This window comes from Leptodactylus fuscus, chromosome 2, assembly GCF_031893055.1.
Source record: "Leptodactylus fuscus isolate aLepFus1 chromosome 2, aLepFus1.hap2, whole genome shotgun sequence".
Lineage (NCBI taxonomy): Eukaryota > Metazoa > Chordata > Amphibia > Anura > Leptodactylidae > Leptodactylus > Leptodactylus fuscus.
In genome coordinates, this window is record NC_134266.1 from 59,212,932 (window position 1) to 59,230,732 (window position 17,801).

General features: G+C 41.9%; 2 protein-coding genes across 6 annotated transcripts in view; one reads left to right on the top strand and one right to left on the bottom strand.

The window, feature by feature from the left end:
• Positions 1 to 1,549, top strand: part of CNKSR2 (connector enhancer of kinase suppressor of Ras 2) — a 269,014-nt gene extending 267,465 nt beyond the window's left edge. For 4 of the 5 annotated variants that reach the window (XM_075263811.1, XM_075263813.1, XM_075263812.1 and 1 more), the window contains one exon: positions 934 to 1,549. In XM_075263811.1, coding sequence (XP_075119912.1) covers positions 934 to 1,149 — 216 coding nt within the window. In that variant the 3' untranslated portion in view covers positions 1,150 to 1,549. The remainder of the gene's footprint in view (positions 1 to 933) is intronic. The other variant, XM_075263815.1, reaches the window with a different exon arrangement.
• Positions 1,550 to 3,780: 2,231 nt separating this feature from the next.
• SMPX (small muscle protein X-linked) overlaps positions 3,781 to 17,801 on the bottom strand; it is a 105,126-nt gene continuing 91,105 nt past the window's right edge. Inside the window, exon 5 of the mRNA XM_075263864.1 lies at positions 3,781 to 3,988. The gene's annotated coding sequence lies outside the window, so the exon portion shown is untranslated. The remainder of the gene's footprint in view (positions 3,989 to 17,801) is intronic.

Below are 17,801 nucleotides of genomic sequence, written 5' to 3' on the forward strand. Positions count from 1 at the left end.
TGCTTAAAGGGGTTTCCAGGAAATGCAGTAAAATCAGGGAGTCCCAAACAAATAAAAAATCATTCCTGGTGTTCCATTGCACAGTCCCAGTCCCATTTCTCTCCAGTGGGACTCACCAAGTCAGAAGCAGAGAACCTCACATGACTGCTGGACCAGTTACCATCCTCAGCAGTCACTGAAGAATGGTTCCTCACCATTGACCACTAACTGGTCTCAGCAGTCATGTGAGTCTTTCTGCTTCCAGTCTGGCAATCTCTGTCATGGGAGGCAAAGGGAACCAAGACTAAAAATGGAGTGCCAACAATGGGTGAGTATGACTTTTTTCACCCCTGAGTTTAGTATAATTCTTGAACAAACCCTTTAAGACTTCTTTTTTTACTATTATTATTATTATTATTATTATTATTTATTTATTTATATAGCACCATTAATTCCATGGTGCTTTACATTTGGGGGTTTACATACAATATACAAAATATACAGGTAGATATAATACTAACAATGACTGACTGGCACAGTGGGGTAGAGGGTCCTGCCCGCGAGGGCTTACCATCTGTGGGGGAAGGGGGGAGAGACAGAAGGAGAGGGGGAGACTGTATAGATGGTGGTGTGGTGACAGTGTTATTGGAGGTTGTAGGCCTTCCTGAATAGATGAGTCTTCAGGGCCTTCTTGAATCCTGTGATTGTGGGGGTCAGTCTTATGTGTCTTGGTAGGGAGTTCCAGAGTATGCGAGATGCACGGGCGAAATCTTGGAAGCGGTTGTGTGAGGAGCGGGTGAGAGAAGAGCGGAGTAGGAGGTCGTTGGACTTCTTTCAAAACCAAATTTAATTTGACCTCTTATATATTTAATGTGAACCTTGAAGTTGATGTTTTTATTGTTGGAAGTTTTAGTTTAACAATAACCGTATTCTTTTTGTTCTTTGATTTTTCAGGCCAAAGAAGGAGAAGTAGCTATTATTGATAAGATTCTGGAAAATCCAGATTTGACATCTAAGGACTTTCAAGAATGGAAGCAACTTTATCTTGACCTTTTTTTGGACATCTGTCAAAAAAGTGACGTAAAGAACTGTGAAAGCGTTTCTTCCGAAGTGGATGCTCTTATTCAGTCTCTATCTCTCACACATTCTTATATTGAAACGCATGTATAATTGTTGTATTCTCGGAATCTACTCTAAACCATGGAAATTTTTCTAACTGAAATTATTCTGAATATACGCGAAGTCTGGTAATATATATTTTAATGTTGCTGACCTATGTGGCGTAAGCATTATATTGCCGAGATGCCATTGTCTTATTTTGGCATTTGTAATTTTCTAATGCTATCAGTGCTATGCTTTGTGTTATTTTTGTGGTAAAAAAAAATAATGAATAAATAATATGTATTAAATATGATGGTCAACCTTAGGGCTTTATATTTGGAACTAACTTTTTTATGACACTAATTATTTCTGGGTAAAAAAAAAAAATTAAGTTTGGCGAAAGGTAACAATACCATTTTTTTATAACCACATAGATAAATATATATAAATTGTAACAATGCCTCAGATAGAAAATATGAAATGCTGCAGTTGTTGTATTTTTTTTTCTTTTTTTTTTTAGAGTATGAGTAAATTATATTGACAGTCAATGAAATTTATGGAATAAATTAGTAACTGTTAAATATAATATGCTTTAAAGGGAGTCTGTCAGGAGAGCCGAGCAGATCAACCCAGCCCTGCAGATAAATAGGTTAGGGCAGGGGTGCCCAATATGTCTATCGCGATCTTCCGGTCGATCGTAAAGGAAGTATGGGTCGATCGCGTTACGCAACCAGAAGCGTTCATTACAGGTGGTGGTCTGCTGTGTGGGCCGCAGCCCCGTCTAGTTTCTGTGTCAGACTGGAGAGCGAGGAGTGCCTCATGCCCCGGAGCTGCTGCTTCTGTCCTGTGTGTCTCGGCGGCGGAGCGGAGACTTTCCTCCGCTCCGCCCCCGCCAAGACACACGGGACAGAAGCAGCAGCAGCTCCAGGGGTTGACGTGCTGCCCGCTCTCCAGTCTCCAGGTGGCCATGGGCAGGAGCCTTCCAGGCTGGGAGTCTGTGCTGTGGGCACCGGCATTACTGGCAGTGGTGTCGGCTCTGTGCTGGATGCCCGGGCAGTGTCATGTGAGCTTTGAGCCAATCAGAACGTCTGCATCAGAGCAGACCCCGCCCTTAGCCTCGTTAAGCCCCACCCACTCTTGTTAGACTTGTGGGCCCCACACAAACAGCAGACCCAAGCCCCGCCCACACAGTAGATCATTTTGACTTGGTCAATTTAAAAGTAGCTCAACCCTTGTACAAGTGTGAGCACCCCTGGGTTAGGGTCTCCTTTGTGAATTGGTGTCGGTTGCTGCTGTTTTTGTCAATATACAAATGAACTCTTTGGAGTAATAATATTATTGTCACTTGCCTCTTTGGTGCAATGACAACGCCCTTATTGCTCCCGAAAGTTAATTTGCATATTGACAAAAACAATATCCTGGTAATGAAAACACCAAATAAGGGTATGTTAACACATAGTTTTTTGCAAGCAGATTTTTCCGGCTCAAAATTTGCCTGCAGAAACATCTCCCATTCATTTCAATGGGAGTCACTCACAGTTTTTTCCGCTGGCGATTTTTTTTCAGACTAAAGGCACTGTTGCAATGTAGAAAACTTAACATTTGATAAATATTTTTAAAACCGATCCCTGCAGAGACACTATCAATGACAATTGTCACCAATTGTCACCAAAATGGAACGATCATACCAACATATGTAGGTGGGAGTCCCACGGTGAGGGTGCATCACAAAGGAGAACAGAGGTCCCTATATTCACCCCAAAAGTGCTCCCGCCCTTACAAGGGCAGCCCCAAGCTGACCCTCAAAATTGACCATGTGTCCCTAGTTCCTACGCGTTTCTTAGTACAGTAACGTACCACTCATCAGGGGACTTTATGAACTATTTTATCTGACATCTGACGTCAAAATAATTTTCTATCTCAATTAATCAAAATAACTGTCTGCAGTGGCAAAAAAAAGTATAAAACCCCACAATGGAGGAAGAAGGGACTACCTAAGTCTCCCTGTAGCTAACGGAAAAAAAAAAATGCGACATGCCCTAACTTCGCGCAGATTCTGCGGCTGAGTCAGGATGAATAAGTCTAATCAGGATTGGGATGCCGATGCCGATTGGTGTCCCTTCACAGCTAGCCACGTGAAAAATCCACATGGTGGAAAAGGTTTCTGCTACGTGAACTAACCCTAACAGGGAAAAAAACACCACTTGATTCAAGTGACCCCAACCCATCTATGTGTTGGCCAGGTTGATATGTTGGGTTCTAGTGATAGACTCCCTTTAAGGCTCTGTTCACACTTCTATCATGACTTGAATTCATTACAAAGCCATGACAGCAATGCTAGATCCTTTTTCAACTTTTTCCAGATCCCATTGTCTTATAATGGGTCTGTTAGGTGACTATCAGAGTCCAGTATTTTTGCTCCAAAGTAAAGCACAGTCTATAACACTATAGAAAAACAATAAGATGGAAAAAACATAACCAAGAAGTGTGAACAGAGCCTTAATGTGAAAATACTCTGGGAAATCTATTTGCTTCTACGACATTAGCCATAATATACAGAGAGAAAATGATTCTAGTGCCAGAATCTTTCATATTGCTAGAAGACTACCTCCTGAAGTATGTCCCATCTTTATAAAGTATTGTCTATAGTGACTGCATCAAATGAAGATGGATTGTTCATCGTGTTAAAACAAGACAAGCTTATTCTTGTACAACTTTACTTTCTAAATTATTTGTCAGAAATAATTCCTATGAGAAACTGTTTCTATGAAACGTTATGTAACAAATTGTTTATCTGCTGGGTTATCTCTGCCTGAATGATGACTATTAGGTATTACAGATATGTCACCATGCACAATGTTATTGGATTGACTCAAATGCAGCAGGTAGCTTCACTTTGTGCCCGCATCTAAAAGAAAAAAAAAAGTTAATGTAGCATGTTCCACAAATAATATAACAAGACATGCCATTTTGAAGAATATATGTTATTTTATGAGTGTTTCCAGGTAAGAGCTGATGCTCGCAATCATACGTCCCTATACAGAGCCATTACACAATATGCTACTCTGTATGGGGTTTCCAGGTTTCACATTCTATAGGAATCCAACAGCATGCCCCATTGTATGACAAAGCTATTCTCCCTTAAAAGCAATGCCTTTTGAGTAGCATATCTCCATGTTAAAGTGCTGCACGAAAAAACATATGACGGTTTGCATGAGGCTTTAGCATGCATGCTATAAAGGGATTTCAGCTACAGTAAGAATAGAAAGCTAATAAAAGAAATAATTATAAAAAAAAAATAATGAAAGGATTATCTATGGAGTATATATGTTCTTAGCCTGTGAACAGAATTCCCCCTAATACAAATAACATTTCCCATCTGATTTTGATACAAGGTGAATATATATATATATATATATATATATATATATATATATATATATATATATATATTGTTACAGAAACCAGTGAACCTTCTTTTAGATGGATATGTGTATCCACTTTTATTACCTGTATAGCATAAATGTGAATGTTCCCTGTCGGTGCCTTGGGATTCTACCGCACACATACATAGTTGAGGTAGTTGGGCTTGGGAATGTATCTTTTTAACAGATGGTCTACTGGTTGAGATTGTTGTACTGAAATTAGAGTTAAGGGGACAGGATGGGGTTTCTACAAATCACATTACATAGTTACATAGTAGATGAGGTTGGATGAAGACATCAATCCATCAAGTCCAACCTATAACCCTACAATCCCTACAGTGTTGATCCGGGGGGGAAGGAAAAAGCTCTATGAAGCTTATGCCAATTGCCCCATTTCAGGGGAAAAAATTCCTTCCCGACTCCAATCTGGCAGTCAGTATAAATACCCTGGATCAACGTGTCCTTAAAATCTATAACCTGTTATATTTTTATATATTACTTTATCTCATAAGATACATAGTATATTATGTTGTTCCCTGGTTGGACCCATTGAGTATCAAATGATTTTTAGTGTTGTCTGGTTAATTTAAACTATTTAAAAAGAGCTTAGAATAGTTTAAAATAGTAAAATAATTCCCCTTCCCGATCCCTGCTGTTCCTTTACTAATACTTCCCAAATTCATCACCAGTCTCTACTTCTAGATCTACGTCCACATTCAGGAAATCACTGGCTACAGCAGTAATTCACCACAGATGGAGATTGGACATATCGAGAGGAACTAGCAAGTAGAGACTGGCGGGGAAGCCAGGAAGCATTGTGAGGGGAACAAAGTGGTGTAGACTAAACCAACTACAAGCAGGTGTAAAATTTAGTCCAAGTTTGCACTGTCTAAGTTTTAGGGTGCGTTCACACAATGTAATGTGCCGCGTGATCTGCCACGTATACTGCATGCGAGTGTTTTTGCACGCCGTAAAAGCTCCCATTGATTTCAATGGGAGTTAGGATCGTATAAGCCGCGTTATTTTGCCGCCGAAAAATCACATCCGCAAAATAATGCAGCGTATACGATCCTAACTCCCATTGAAATCAATGGGAGCGTTTACGGTGCGCAAACTCTCACACACCGTATACGTGCCATATCACGCGGCGTGTTACATCGTGTGAACGCACCCTTAGACAGTATTGATAAATCTACCCCAGTGTGTCAGTTAGAGGTGAAGAGAGGAATGGCGGCAAATTACCTTCCCTGTAACTTATATCATGAACCTTTTTTTATAGACTGGAGAATAACATTTTTGTGGGAGCTCTACATTAAAGAGATTTTACTGGCTTAAAATATTGATGACCTACCCTAAGGATACTGGAGGTCGTCAATATCTGTGGGGATCTGACACTTGCCATTCCCATCAACTATCAGCAACTGATTCATAGAGAACAGAGCAGGAAGCAGACAGTGCTGTTCTCTGTGTAGTGGCCAGAACAGGTACTGCAGATCAGCTCTCATTCACTTGAATTGAAGCTAAGCTGCTGGGACTTATAGTATATGTCATTAATATTTTTAGCCCTAAAAACCCCTTTATGCACCTGTTCCTATTACCTTACATCTAATAGAGACATATCTAAATGATAGTGTTGGGTCTTCTATAAAGTGTGGACTATATAATATTGATAGTCTACAATAAGTATATGAGTCATGATTGGTGGATATCCAAATCCTTGTAACTCACATCAGCTAACAGATTTTGTTCTATCGACCTGTGGGGTCTAACCATATGTGTCATCTCCACTGATCTCGCAATGATACCAATCCTAAAAATAGGCCAATTATTTTATTTAAAAAAATATATAAAACCCATTAACTCTGTAGCAAATATATTTATTTTTCTGTAGATTGATGCATTTTGTGATATAACATAAATATAAAATAGATCTACATTCTCTATTTTCATAGTGTAAAATCTTGATTATATTGATTAAAAATGTAAGAACACAGATATTAATATAATAATGATCTATAGTAATATGAAAAAGTATTTTCCTGCTTATAATCCATGTAAATGATGACTGAGCATGAAACAAACTTATTTAAAGAGAACCTTTCACCACCTTCACCAGCTCCAACTCTTAACAAGGTGCCCCTCCACTGGTTCAGAATTTTTTTTTCTAGCCCCCACCATTCCAAAGAAATCTGTTCATTAGCTTCAGCAACCTATATGCTAATTAGACGCTCCACTGTCAGATAGGCGGTCAGCACAGCCAGGGACCGCCCACCTGACATTAAAGAGTGATGCTTGTTCAGGAATGGTGGGGGCTAGAAAAACTATTCCAACTACGCCAGAATCAGTGGAACAGCACCTATTGAAAGGTGGATGTTAGTGGAGATGGAGAAAGCCAGTTAGGTACTTGCCAAATTTTGTCAAACTAGTGGTACCGTGGTATATAGGAAAATATGCAGAACTGGAGACATATTGGGACATATTTTCTAATATATTTGTGCATACAATGTGTAATACTTCTGAATGAATGTAAAATATCACATTTAACTTTAGCCAATTTTTTTCTGATTAACTCAAGAATAGGGTTGAGCCGATCTTGAAATTTCAGGATCGTTTTTAAAATCCGATTTCTGATCATTTTCCATTCGAACCCAATCCCGATCCCAATGCAAGTCAATGGGATTTTTTAAATAAGTTTGGATTTAAAAAACGATCCTATTCACTACACAGCATGTAGTCCAAAAATTGATTAAATTTTTGGACCCCACGCTGTGTAGTGAATAACACCCCCCCCCCCAGTGTTCACTTACCTGTAACTCCCAGTTCTTCTTCGTCCGGTCCTCTGTCCTTCACATGTCTTCAGAGCGCCCTGCCACCCCGCCTCCCTAGACTAGTATTCTAGAGATGCAGGGAGTAGGCGGGGCTTGGTGCGTCTCCCCTCCTAGTACCCGCCCACACTCTCCTAAGCCCTGCCTTCTCTATAATACTAGTCTAGGGAGGTGGGGGCAGGCCTCAGGGCACTCTGAAGCCACATGAAGGACAGAGGACCAGACCAGCAGAAGGCAGCCGCAGCACTTCTGAGCAGGTAATTTGAGCGAAGTTCACGCGTAGATAGCTATTACTGTACACTGACTTTTCTAGTAGATAGACAAGTCAATGTACAGTAGTATCTATCTACTCGTGAACTTGCCTCATCGTCCTCACAGCAGCGCAGCACACAGTGATTTACCACAACCTGCCACTCTTCTGCTTCGTCCCTGTTTTACTGTATATTCAGCTGAGTATACGGTAAAACAGGGACGAAGCAGAAGAGTGGCAGGCTGTGGTAAATTCATAAGAATGAATGGATGCAGGGGGTTAAGCGGCTGGCCACTTCCATTCATTCCTATGGGTGCTCAGCTTTTCCCACAATGATTGGCCAGTAGCCAAGCATTGTGGGAAATAAGTCCCGATCTCGATCCCACCTGAAAAGATCGGGATCAGAATTCCGATTGCGATCGTGAAATTTTCTCGATCGCCGATCGGAATCCGATCTTTTCCAACCCCGATCGCTCAACCCTACTCAAGAAGGCTTTTAGCCTTAAAATGGTGTTGGATTTAAATGTAGTGTTTTTTTTTTCTTTTTAAACATTTAGCTGTCTAACTGTTAGTAAATATGGAGATGGAGCAGCCTTTTTTTCTTCTACAGAAGTTCTTGCAGGAGTATCTCTATTGGTGTAAAGGCAACCCAAAGCTAATAGTTTACCTAAGGATACGTTACCATGGAGTAACGCGCCGCGCATCCAGACACGTATACACGTGTCCGAGTATGAGCGCTCAAAACAGATCCCATTCACTTCAATGTGTGCCCACTTACGGGAGCTACACATTGAAATCAATGGGTTAAAAGCCTCCCCTTGATTTCAATGTGTAGCACGCGCGAGCCGGCACACATTGAAGTGAATGGGATCTGTTTCGAGCGCTCACACTCTGACACGTGTATACGTGTCGCGTTACTCCGTGGGAACGCAGCCTTAGCCATTCTGATGTAGATGTCATTGTATGTTTTGGATTATTGTTTTGCTGCATAACCCAATTACAGATTGGTGTTTTCTTTAACATATGGAGAAATAACTAGATAAGGAGAGGACTCATATACAAGGCCATATTGGAGCTCTGCTTTGTATAGAGTCATAATACGGCTGCCATATAAGAACATGAGCCCTCTGTATGTCGATTATTTCATACAGAGTGGTTACTGTCTGATTCTACATGAAATATTGTATAATGTGTCAATATGGTAAGAGAATATTGCTATATGTTTATCACTTTTTTTCTAATGGATGCAGGGATCTGAGAACAAAAATACTGTCACATTACAATTTATTGCAGCACAAATCTATAATTCATGTATCTATAGTGTATACCCAAAATGTGTTATAAACAGGGGGTAACCACCACAGCTGTTACTTTTTCATATGGGTGATGGGTATCTTTGCTCCATAAAGTGGTTTATCTGTTTTGGATAATCTCTAACAGTTAGAGGTGTCCCTTGGCTATAGGCTGATCATAAAATATCCCTGTTTGATCAGATTTAATCTGTAGGAAACTTGGCAGCTAGTGTTACGTTTCCTTGCAGTGCCACCACAGGGGAAATTAGGTATTACATAATGTCCTGTAAAATCAATGGTCTATGTAAGATAGGACACAACCGATCCTCCAGAGCAAAAGAGACGTACTATGTAACCATTTAAGCCTAGAAATGGTGGATGTTCCTAATAAGGAACAATGTTTAAAATTGAATTTTCTAAACTGGAGAACTCTGCTAATGCAATAATAATATAAAAATAATATATATAAAGAACTTCCCCATCTAATATTACATTGTGAAAATGAATTTATTTTCTACTACAAGGGGTCTTCCATAAGTTGGCAAATTATTTTAGAGGTTATGGTTATGATTTAGGTGTTCATGTGCATTTCAGGTGGGTATGTGCATATATCTATATACATGCACATATATATATTTTTCAGCAGAGGTTTCTCATCTTCCTACACTTGCCCGTGCAGCTGACTGAATGTATTTTACTTCTTAGAGTTTAGAAATTTTCCAGTAACTCTGAGAATACAGTGATTATATTTCTGTTAATTTTGTACGTGACTATTGATGTTTTATAGACCTACTTGCACAGGAAACGCGTGGCCTTTCATGAGAGATTATACTGAATGAATCCTTCACATGTGATTTCATTGGAAACCTGCTCCAGGGTACTGTCTGTATAATCTAAAAGAAAATGATCTTTAATAAGAGACGCATTTCTTTTCTGCATGAATATGGACTTGAACATTATGATAGTATCTGTTTTTGTATTTACCCAGAAAAAAAAATGTTTCTTGAAACGTCTGTGTTCATGTAATATGCATTACGATCTATTGTTATATTGGACCAAGAAGAAACAATATAAAAGGAAACTGTTAAGAAAAGACTCATTATGTGCATATTTCTTACACAACAATTTTACACGATGGTAATGGAGTCATTACATATCAGAAGTCCAGTGTGATAGGAATGTAATGGTTCTTACTGGGAGTACGTACAATGCTTTGTATCACGCTGGTGGACCATGTGTCGGTCATTACTTGTTACCTATGCAGGTCCTCTAGTCTGATATTATTAGATCCATTCTAATTATATGGAATATTTCAGATGTGATATCATTATTACATGATGCTCTACACAAGGGTGGGGTTTCCATTATAGCCGGACCGTTTGCTCCTTTATTAGGGCCCCTTCACATGGAGTTTACGCTCCGCTTATTCAGACACGTATACACGAGCGCTTCAAAACACATCCCATTCACTTCAATGGGCTGGCTTTACACGCGCTCCCATTGAAGTGAATGGGATGTGTTTTGAAGCGCTCGTGTATACGTGTCTGAATATGCGGAGCGTAAACTCCATGTGAATGGACCCTTAAAGCTGTAGTCAGCAGCCTAGGTGGGGAACCGGGGGTTAGGGGGGAGTGAACTGCAATGCATCATAGTAGTTGTAGGTTAAGACAGCAGGAAGCTACACATGTAAACAAATGCAGAGGACACCATAGAAAGCCAGAAATCACTCAAAACACTGTGAAAAGTACTTGGGTGAACTTAGCGCTATCAATGGGTTAATAATAGACCTTTTTTTTTAAATAATCTTTTTGCCCAGAAAACCCCTTTAAGACTGTCTGTCTTTATAGCTTGGTCTCTTTATATCAGAGCTGTGACTACAATTTGGCTACAGTGCCTACAGGGAGTCTAAGATACACCTCCTGTCTCAACATTGGTTTGGGATGCTGCTCTCTACCTTCTCCTGAAGCTTTATCCTCTCACACCTGATTGTCAGGTGACTTCTACATATATACTGAGAGGAAAGAAGGGTTCCTTTAAATCATAATAAAAGTCTTAAGGGTACGTTGGATCCTTAGAGAGCCGCATGCTCTAGGTAACGAATGACCTGCGAGTGTCCTAACAGTCTAAGGCCCAGTTTACATCTGCGTTCGGTATACTGTTTGGGGGAGTCCGCTTGGGGACCCCCTGAACAGAATACTGAATGCATTAAAAAGTGGTGAACAATGAAAGCACATGGATCCCCTAGACTATAATGGGGTCTGTGTGTTTTCCGCACAGTGTCCGCATCTAAGAGATCAGTGGGGTTACACTGTCCAACATCGGAGACCCCTGATAGCTGTTTGAAGGTACTATGGTTATTTTATGAGCATCCTGACCCCATCACTATTTACATAATTTGTTTTAAAATGTGCTTGCAACATTATTACAGCCTGTAATAATGATGCACAACTGCTGTAAAACAAGGGAGGGATGTAAATAATGAAGGGGCCCCACACAGTGTCATATGTTCCCTAGAGTTCCTCTCACAGTATAAAATGCACTCAAGAGCCCCCTATTGCGAGTATAATATGCTCTGGAAGCCTCAAGCCCTTTCAGGTGAACACCGTGACATTCGTTTTGATGAATATTCATGAGGTTTGGCCCTCCAGTTCATTTCGGCCCTACTGTTATAAACCGGGGAAGACCAGGGAAGCGAGTAAAATTAACAAACACTTATACTCACCTTGCCTCAACTCTTCTGGGCATCCTCACTCCATCCAAGTGCCTCCAGCGTCCTCTTCAGGCCTCTCTGGGCGGCACCCTTGGGGTCACTGTTGTGGTATATGATTGGGCTTCAGCGGTTATGTGGGTCGCGCTGATGTCATAACGTCTGGCACAGACCAAAAAGACCCAAAGAGAAAGCCAGGAAATGCTGAATGCCCAGGAGAGATGAATGTTTATTTTTTTTCTCCCCTCTCCTAGGCAGGCTTCTATTGGAAAGTGGCCTATTGACATACAGTATACATACATCACATATGTCAGTCCTCTTTCCATTAGTGCCGCTGTCCACAGGCTGCAGGTATGAGTGCCGACGTCTGCTGCCTGAGTTGTATAGCAAAGACAGTATTCGGGAAACCGCACCTAGCCCCTCCGTAACAAAGTAATGTAGCGTTACGTGCCTACAATTAAAATAAATGCACAGCTCAAGTCCACCACTGGTGCGGATACTGAGGACTATACTCTCCTTTAAAAGGGTCCATAGACAATGGTTGTCTTCATGAAGACAATAGCTTTAAGAAAAATTTTTGTTTCATAAATTTTGTTCTCAAAGCTTTCTTGTTATTCACATTTATGATCGATATAAGAAGCCAGCTGTTTCAGGCCATGACCTACTGATAAAACAGCCGGGATGTGGTATGATATTCCCATAGGTGTAGTCATATCCTAAAAATATTGCCATCTGTAAAAGAAACAGTCACCCTTCGCTATGTTTGCTGTTGATAAATACAGAATTGACGTATTTAGGATTTCAGTGCACTTAAGGGGGCTCTATCATTGGGAAAAGTCATTTTTAGATAAGCACATCCTTGCATAGGCTTTAGAAAGGCTATTCCACACCTACCTTTAGTATGTAAATTGCCTCAGTAGATTTTGAATAAGTCAGTTTTTTTTCTATTCATATGCTAATGAGCTTCGACCGTGCACCAAAAGTGTCTCTGTGCACTGTCTGCTCTATGTGTATGTATAGCAGAGACTGCTGTGCTGATGACTCGTTTCTGCTTGACATACACATGGAGCAGACTGTGATCACAGACACTTCCGGTCCATGGTCAAAACTCGTTAGCATATGATAAAAACGGACTTATTCAAAATCTACTGAGGCAATTTACATACAAAAGGTAGGTGTGGAATAGACTTTCTAAAGCCTATGCAAGGATGTGCTTATCTAAAAATGATAGAGCCCCTTTAAGGAATGACTATGATAAATGTATCTTCGGTAGATAACTTTCTTCAAATTGTTACGCTAGGTTCACACCTGCGTTCAGGGTCTCCATTCTGTGGTTTCCGTCTTCTGCATGCCAGAAGACGGAAAGCACAGACCGGGTCCGGCCGTGAGCAACGGTGAGTGTTTTATGCTCTCCGCCGCGAAACCATTTTTTTAAATCCAGACACAGAGTACTGCATGTCCGACTCTGTGTCCGGATTATAAAACCCGGTTTCGCGGCGGAGAGCATAAAACGCTCACTGCCGCTCACGGCCGGACAGCTTTCTCACCCATTCAAATGAATGGGTGAGAAAGAATCCTGCAGGTTTCCGTCTCCTGCATCTGTTTTATGCAGGAAACAGAAACCTGAAGTACGGAGAGGAGAACGCAGATGTGAACGAGCCCTCAGATAGAAAGTCATGTTCATATGAATATTTTCTTAGAATGGGTTATCCAATTCGTATTGTCAATCTTGTATCCTCTGGTATTTACTGACTTACCAATATACATTGGTACTCAAGAATGCAGGGGAGCGAAAGACAAAATTGTACAATGTGTGCCGAAATCCCTGGAGCGGTGCCTAATAATGGATGCAGAGAACCGGAGTGATTGCAAGTGGTGAAAGGTCTTCCTTAAGAGGGCTGCAAGGTCTGAACACATAAGAGGAAATTCCCCAATGAGTAGATGACTCCAATGGATCCAGTTTCTATAATCCCTCGCATTCAGCTGATATGACCATGGGGATTTCTGGCCACACATTCAACAGATGGGATGAGACTAGTTGTTACCAACTCTCCAATTTTACTTATGCAGGAAAATGACAAAGCTGGTGTCCTGTTCTTGGGAGACCTTCACTCTTGCTCGTGTGCACTCATGGGTCATACAGACCTATTTCATTTTGTATTACTGTGAGAGACTACAGAGAAACAGGGAGAAATGGAATAGTAACGCCTTTCATTGATGCTGGAGAGTTACTTTTACAAGGCTCCAGCAGATCTAAGCACCGTCTTTACAATAATGCATATTGTAAATTGGAAGTGCACTTTAGGATTGGTGCATTACCGCTCAGTACAGATAAATGAGGAGCGCGCCTTGTGAAGTATGAGGCTCTACACACTTCATTACATCTGATCATTCAGTCACTTACTGAAATTTCACGTAATCAAACAGCTGTCATTACTGAAATGAAGAGGCAATGTCAAATGTTCACGATACTGTGAAGAAATAGACTTGGCACACTAAATATCTAGGATCTGTATCAGCAGCACCTGCTTTTATCTATTTTCTAGTAACGTTGTCGACCAAGACAAGCGAAGAATTACCAGAATATGTAATTAGATGGGACAGTCATTGGTAGCCAAGTACAAGGCTGAGCTATGTCTGATCCACAAGCTGCCGCTTCATTCACATGGGGTACATGGGAACCCCTATTCAGGGATCCAGTGGCTGAACCCTTATGGATCAGTAAGTTATCACCTATCTAGTGAATACTTTACCAAACACCTATACATGTTGAAGTTGTTGGAAATTATGCAAAATACTGCTGCCCTAGGCCAATAGCATGTATACAGTCATTGGGGCGGTTAGAAGGGGCAGCAGAGTCACAGAGTCCGCCTTCACTGACTAAAACTGGCATCACCAGGCAAGGGGTAAGAAATAGAAAAACTTATAGCACTTCTCAGTGTGACTTTGTAGCTCTGAAACAAATCTGCTGAATGTGAATATAACATAACCTGTTTCAATGGAAGTCCTTGGTGCCTCCTATTTTAGACTAGACTAAGGGTTTGTTCATACGGGGCCAAAGGGGCGGATTTTGACAGCGGAATCCACGTCATAATCCGCCCCTTTACAATGGTGGTCTATGGAGACTACTAGTGTTCTTTTTTCCACTATCGGCAAGTGCCGATAGCGGAAAAAAAGAAGTGAGCTGCCCTTTCCTCAGGCGTATTCTGCGTCTCGCTGAGCCACGGCTTCTGCCTGGCAGCCGCAACCTCTGGCGTCGGCTGGGGGTGGGGGAAGCTGCGACTGCAACATCGTGGCAGGCGGGTTTTGACCATATTTTGACTTGGCTCTCCGAGCCCTAAAGAGTTATAACATTAGATAGGCGAGTATACTAAGGTTATATTAACACATGGCAGATTTGTTGCAGAAATGTATGCAACTGACACTAAGTTCTAATGGGGTTATAATGGTGGGAAGCATATGGAATTCTGCAAGCTCCATTTACATTAATGGGACATAAACTGAAATTTCTGCATAAAAATGGCCACTTAGGGCTAATTCACATGTAAAAACCACCTAGCTTATTTTGGTCCCGAAAAAAAAACGCTTCCTAATTAGGAAGCGTTTTTTTTACCTTGAGCTGTTTTTTGGAGCGTTCTCTGTAGCAGTTTTTGGTAAAAAAAAACCACTTCAGAAAACACCAGGCGGTTTTCCCCTCCCCTAAAGTGAATGGACTGCTAGGCGTTTTCGGACGTGTTTTTTGCAAACAAACGTGATGCGTTTTTAGCCTCCCATTCACTTCTATTGCTTTCCTCAGGTGGGATCTGTCTGAAGAAGGGTCATGTCGCTTCTTTTTTCTGCTAGCAGCAAAAAACTGCTAGCAGTAAGACGAAAGCTAGCGGTCTCCATAGACCGTATGGAGGCGGATTTTGAGGTGAAATCCGCTGTCAAAATCCGCCTCATTGCCCCGTGTGAACTAGCCCTTAGATCTAATCCTAGGTTTCCATTTCTTCCCATTTTTGCAGGCCTCTTAGAGTATAGGGGTTATACAGCAAAATATAAAGCGTTGCAGTTAGAGATGAGCGAACACCAAAATGTTCGAGGTTCGAAATCCGATTCGAACAGTCGCTGACTGTTCGAACGGGTTTCGAACCCCATTATAGTCTAAGGGGAACATATACTCGTTAAGGGGGAATCCCAAATCCGTCTCTGGAGGGTCACCAAGTCCACTGTGACACCCCAGGAAATGATACCAACACCCTGGAATGACACTGGGACAGCAGGGGAAGCATGTCTGGGGGCATATAAATCACTTTATTACATGGAAATCCCTGTCGGCTTGCGATTGTCGCAAGCTAACTTTTCCCATAGGAATGCATTGGCTAGCGCTGATTGGCCGAATTCTGTACTCTGGCCAATCAGCGCTGGCTCTGCTAGAGGAGGCGGAGTCTAAGATCGCTCCACACCAGTCTCCATTCTGGTCCGACCTTAGACTCCGGCTCCTCCAGCAGAGCCAGCGTTGATTGGCTGAATTCCGTACTCTGGCCAATCAGCGCTGGCCAATGCATTCTATTGGCGTGATGAACTAGTGCTGAATGTGTGTGCTTAGCTCAACTACGCCAGTGGAGTATTGAGCTAAGCACATACATTCAGCTCTGCTTCAATCAGCGCTGGCCAATGCATTCTATTAGCGTGATGAAGCAGAGTGTGCACAAGGGTTCAAGCGCACCCTCGGCTCTGATGTAGCACAGCCGAGAGTGCACAAGGATTCAAGTGCACCCTCGGCTCTGATGTAGCAGAGCCGAGGGTGCACAAGAGTTCAAGCGCACCCTCGGCTCTGATGCAGCAGAGCCGAGGGTGCACAAGGGTTCAAGCGCACCCTCAGCTCTGATGTAGCAGGGTGCACTTGAACCCTTGTGCACACTCAGCTTTGCTACATCAGAGCCGAGTGTGCGCTTGAACCCTTGTGCACACTTGGCTCTGCTTCATCACGCTAATAGAATGCATTAGCCAGCGCTGATAGGTCAGAGTACGGAATTCGGCCAATCAGCGCTGGCTCTTCTGGAGGAGGTGGAGTCTAAGGTCGGACCAGAATGGAGACTGGTGTGGAGCGATCTTAGACTCCGCCTCCTCCAGCAGAGCCAGCGCTGATTGACCGAATTCTGTACTCTGTGGCCAATCAGCGCTGGCCAATGCATATCTATGGGAAAAAGTTTATCTCACAAAAATCACAATTACACACCCGATAGAGCCCCAAAAAGTTATTTTTAATAACATTCCATCCTAAATAAAGGTTATCCCTAGCTATCCCTGCCTGTACAGCTATCCCTGTCTCATAGTCACAAAGTTCACATTCTCATATGATCCGGATTTGAAATCCACTATTCGTCTAAATTGGAGGTCACCTGATTTCGGCATCCAATGACTTTTTCCGATTTTTTTCAATGCCCCCGTTGTCGTAGTTCCTGTCCCACCTCCCCTGCGCTGTTATTGGTGCAAAAAAGGCGCCAGGGAAGGTGGGAGGGGAATCACATTTTTTTTAGAGTTTTCCACGTGGTGTTCGATTCTAATCGAACAGAGCGAACAGCGTGATGTCCGATCGAACATGTGTTCGATAGAACGCTGTTCGCTCATCTCTAGTTGCAGTATATTCCCTGCCCTGGATAACATGTAACACTAGTATCCAGTATATGCAGCCCCATTGCCCTGATGTTTACCTTTGCTGAGCACAGCAGGGTCAGAGGTCTCTGTACAGCGCTCTAGATCTGTGACATCACTGACTCTGCTCTACTCCTGCCGCTTGTCAAGTAGAGCAAAGTCAGTCATGTGACAGAGGGAAAGTTAGGAGGCGAGGGCGAGAAATTAGACTCTCCCACTGCGCTCTGTAAATGTAAGTTATGTTAAACTTGGGTATGGTCTTGGAAACCTGCAGCAAATTTCATCTAACCCCTTTGAAAAAAAAAGAAAAATTCCCAACTCATGAATGAGATATAGCGGGCAGTTTCTTTTAGTTTATTATTTTTGTTTTACATAAAAAATTGCAGTGAGTCTGTGCAAGTTACCCGATGAGTGGGCAAAAGGGTATTTTCATGGCTGAAGTCAGCCATTTTGGGCCATCAAAAATGTAATGTGCCTGGCAAGCTTTAGGTTGTTTTCACATAGTCAGTGTTTTGCATCAGTTTTTGTGAAAAACACAAAAGACATGCAAATCTTTCCATTATACCGTATCTCTGTCCTGAATTG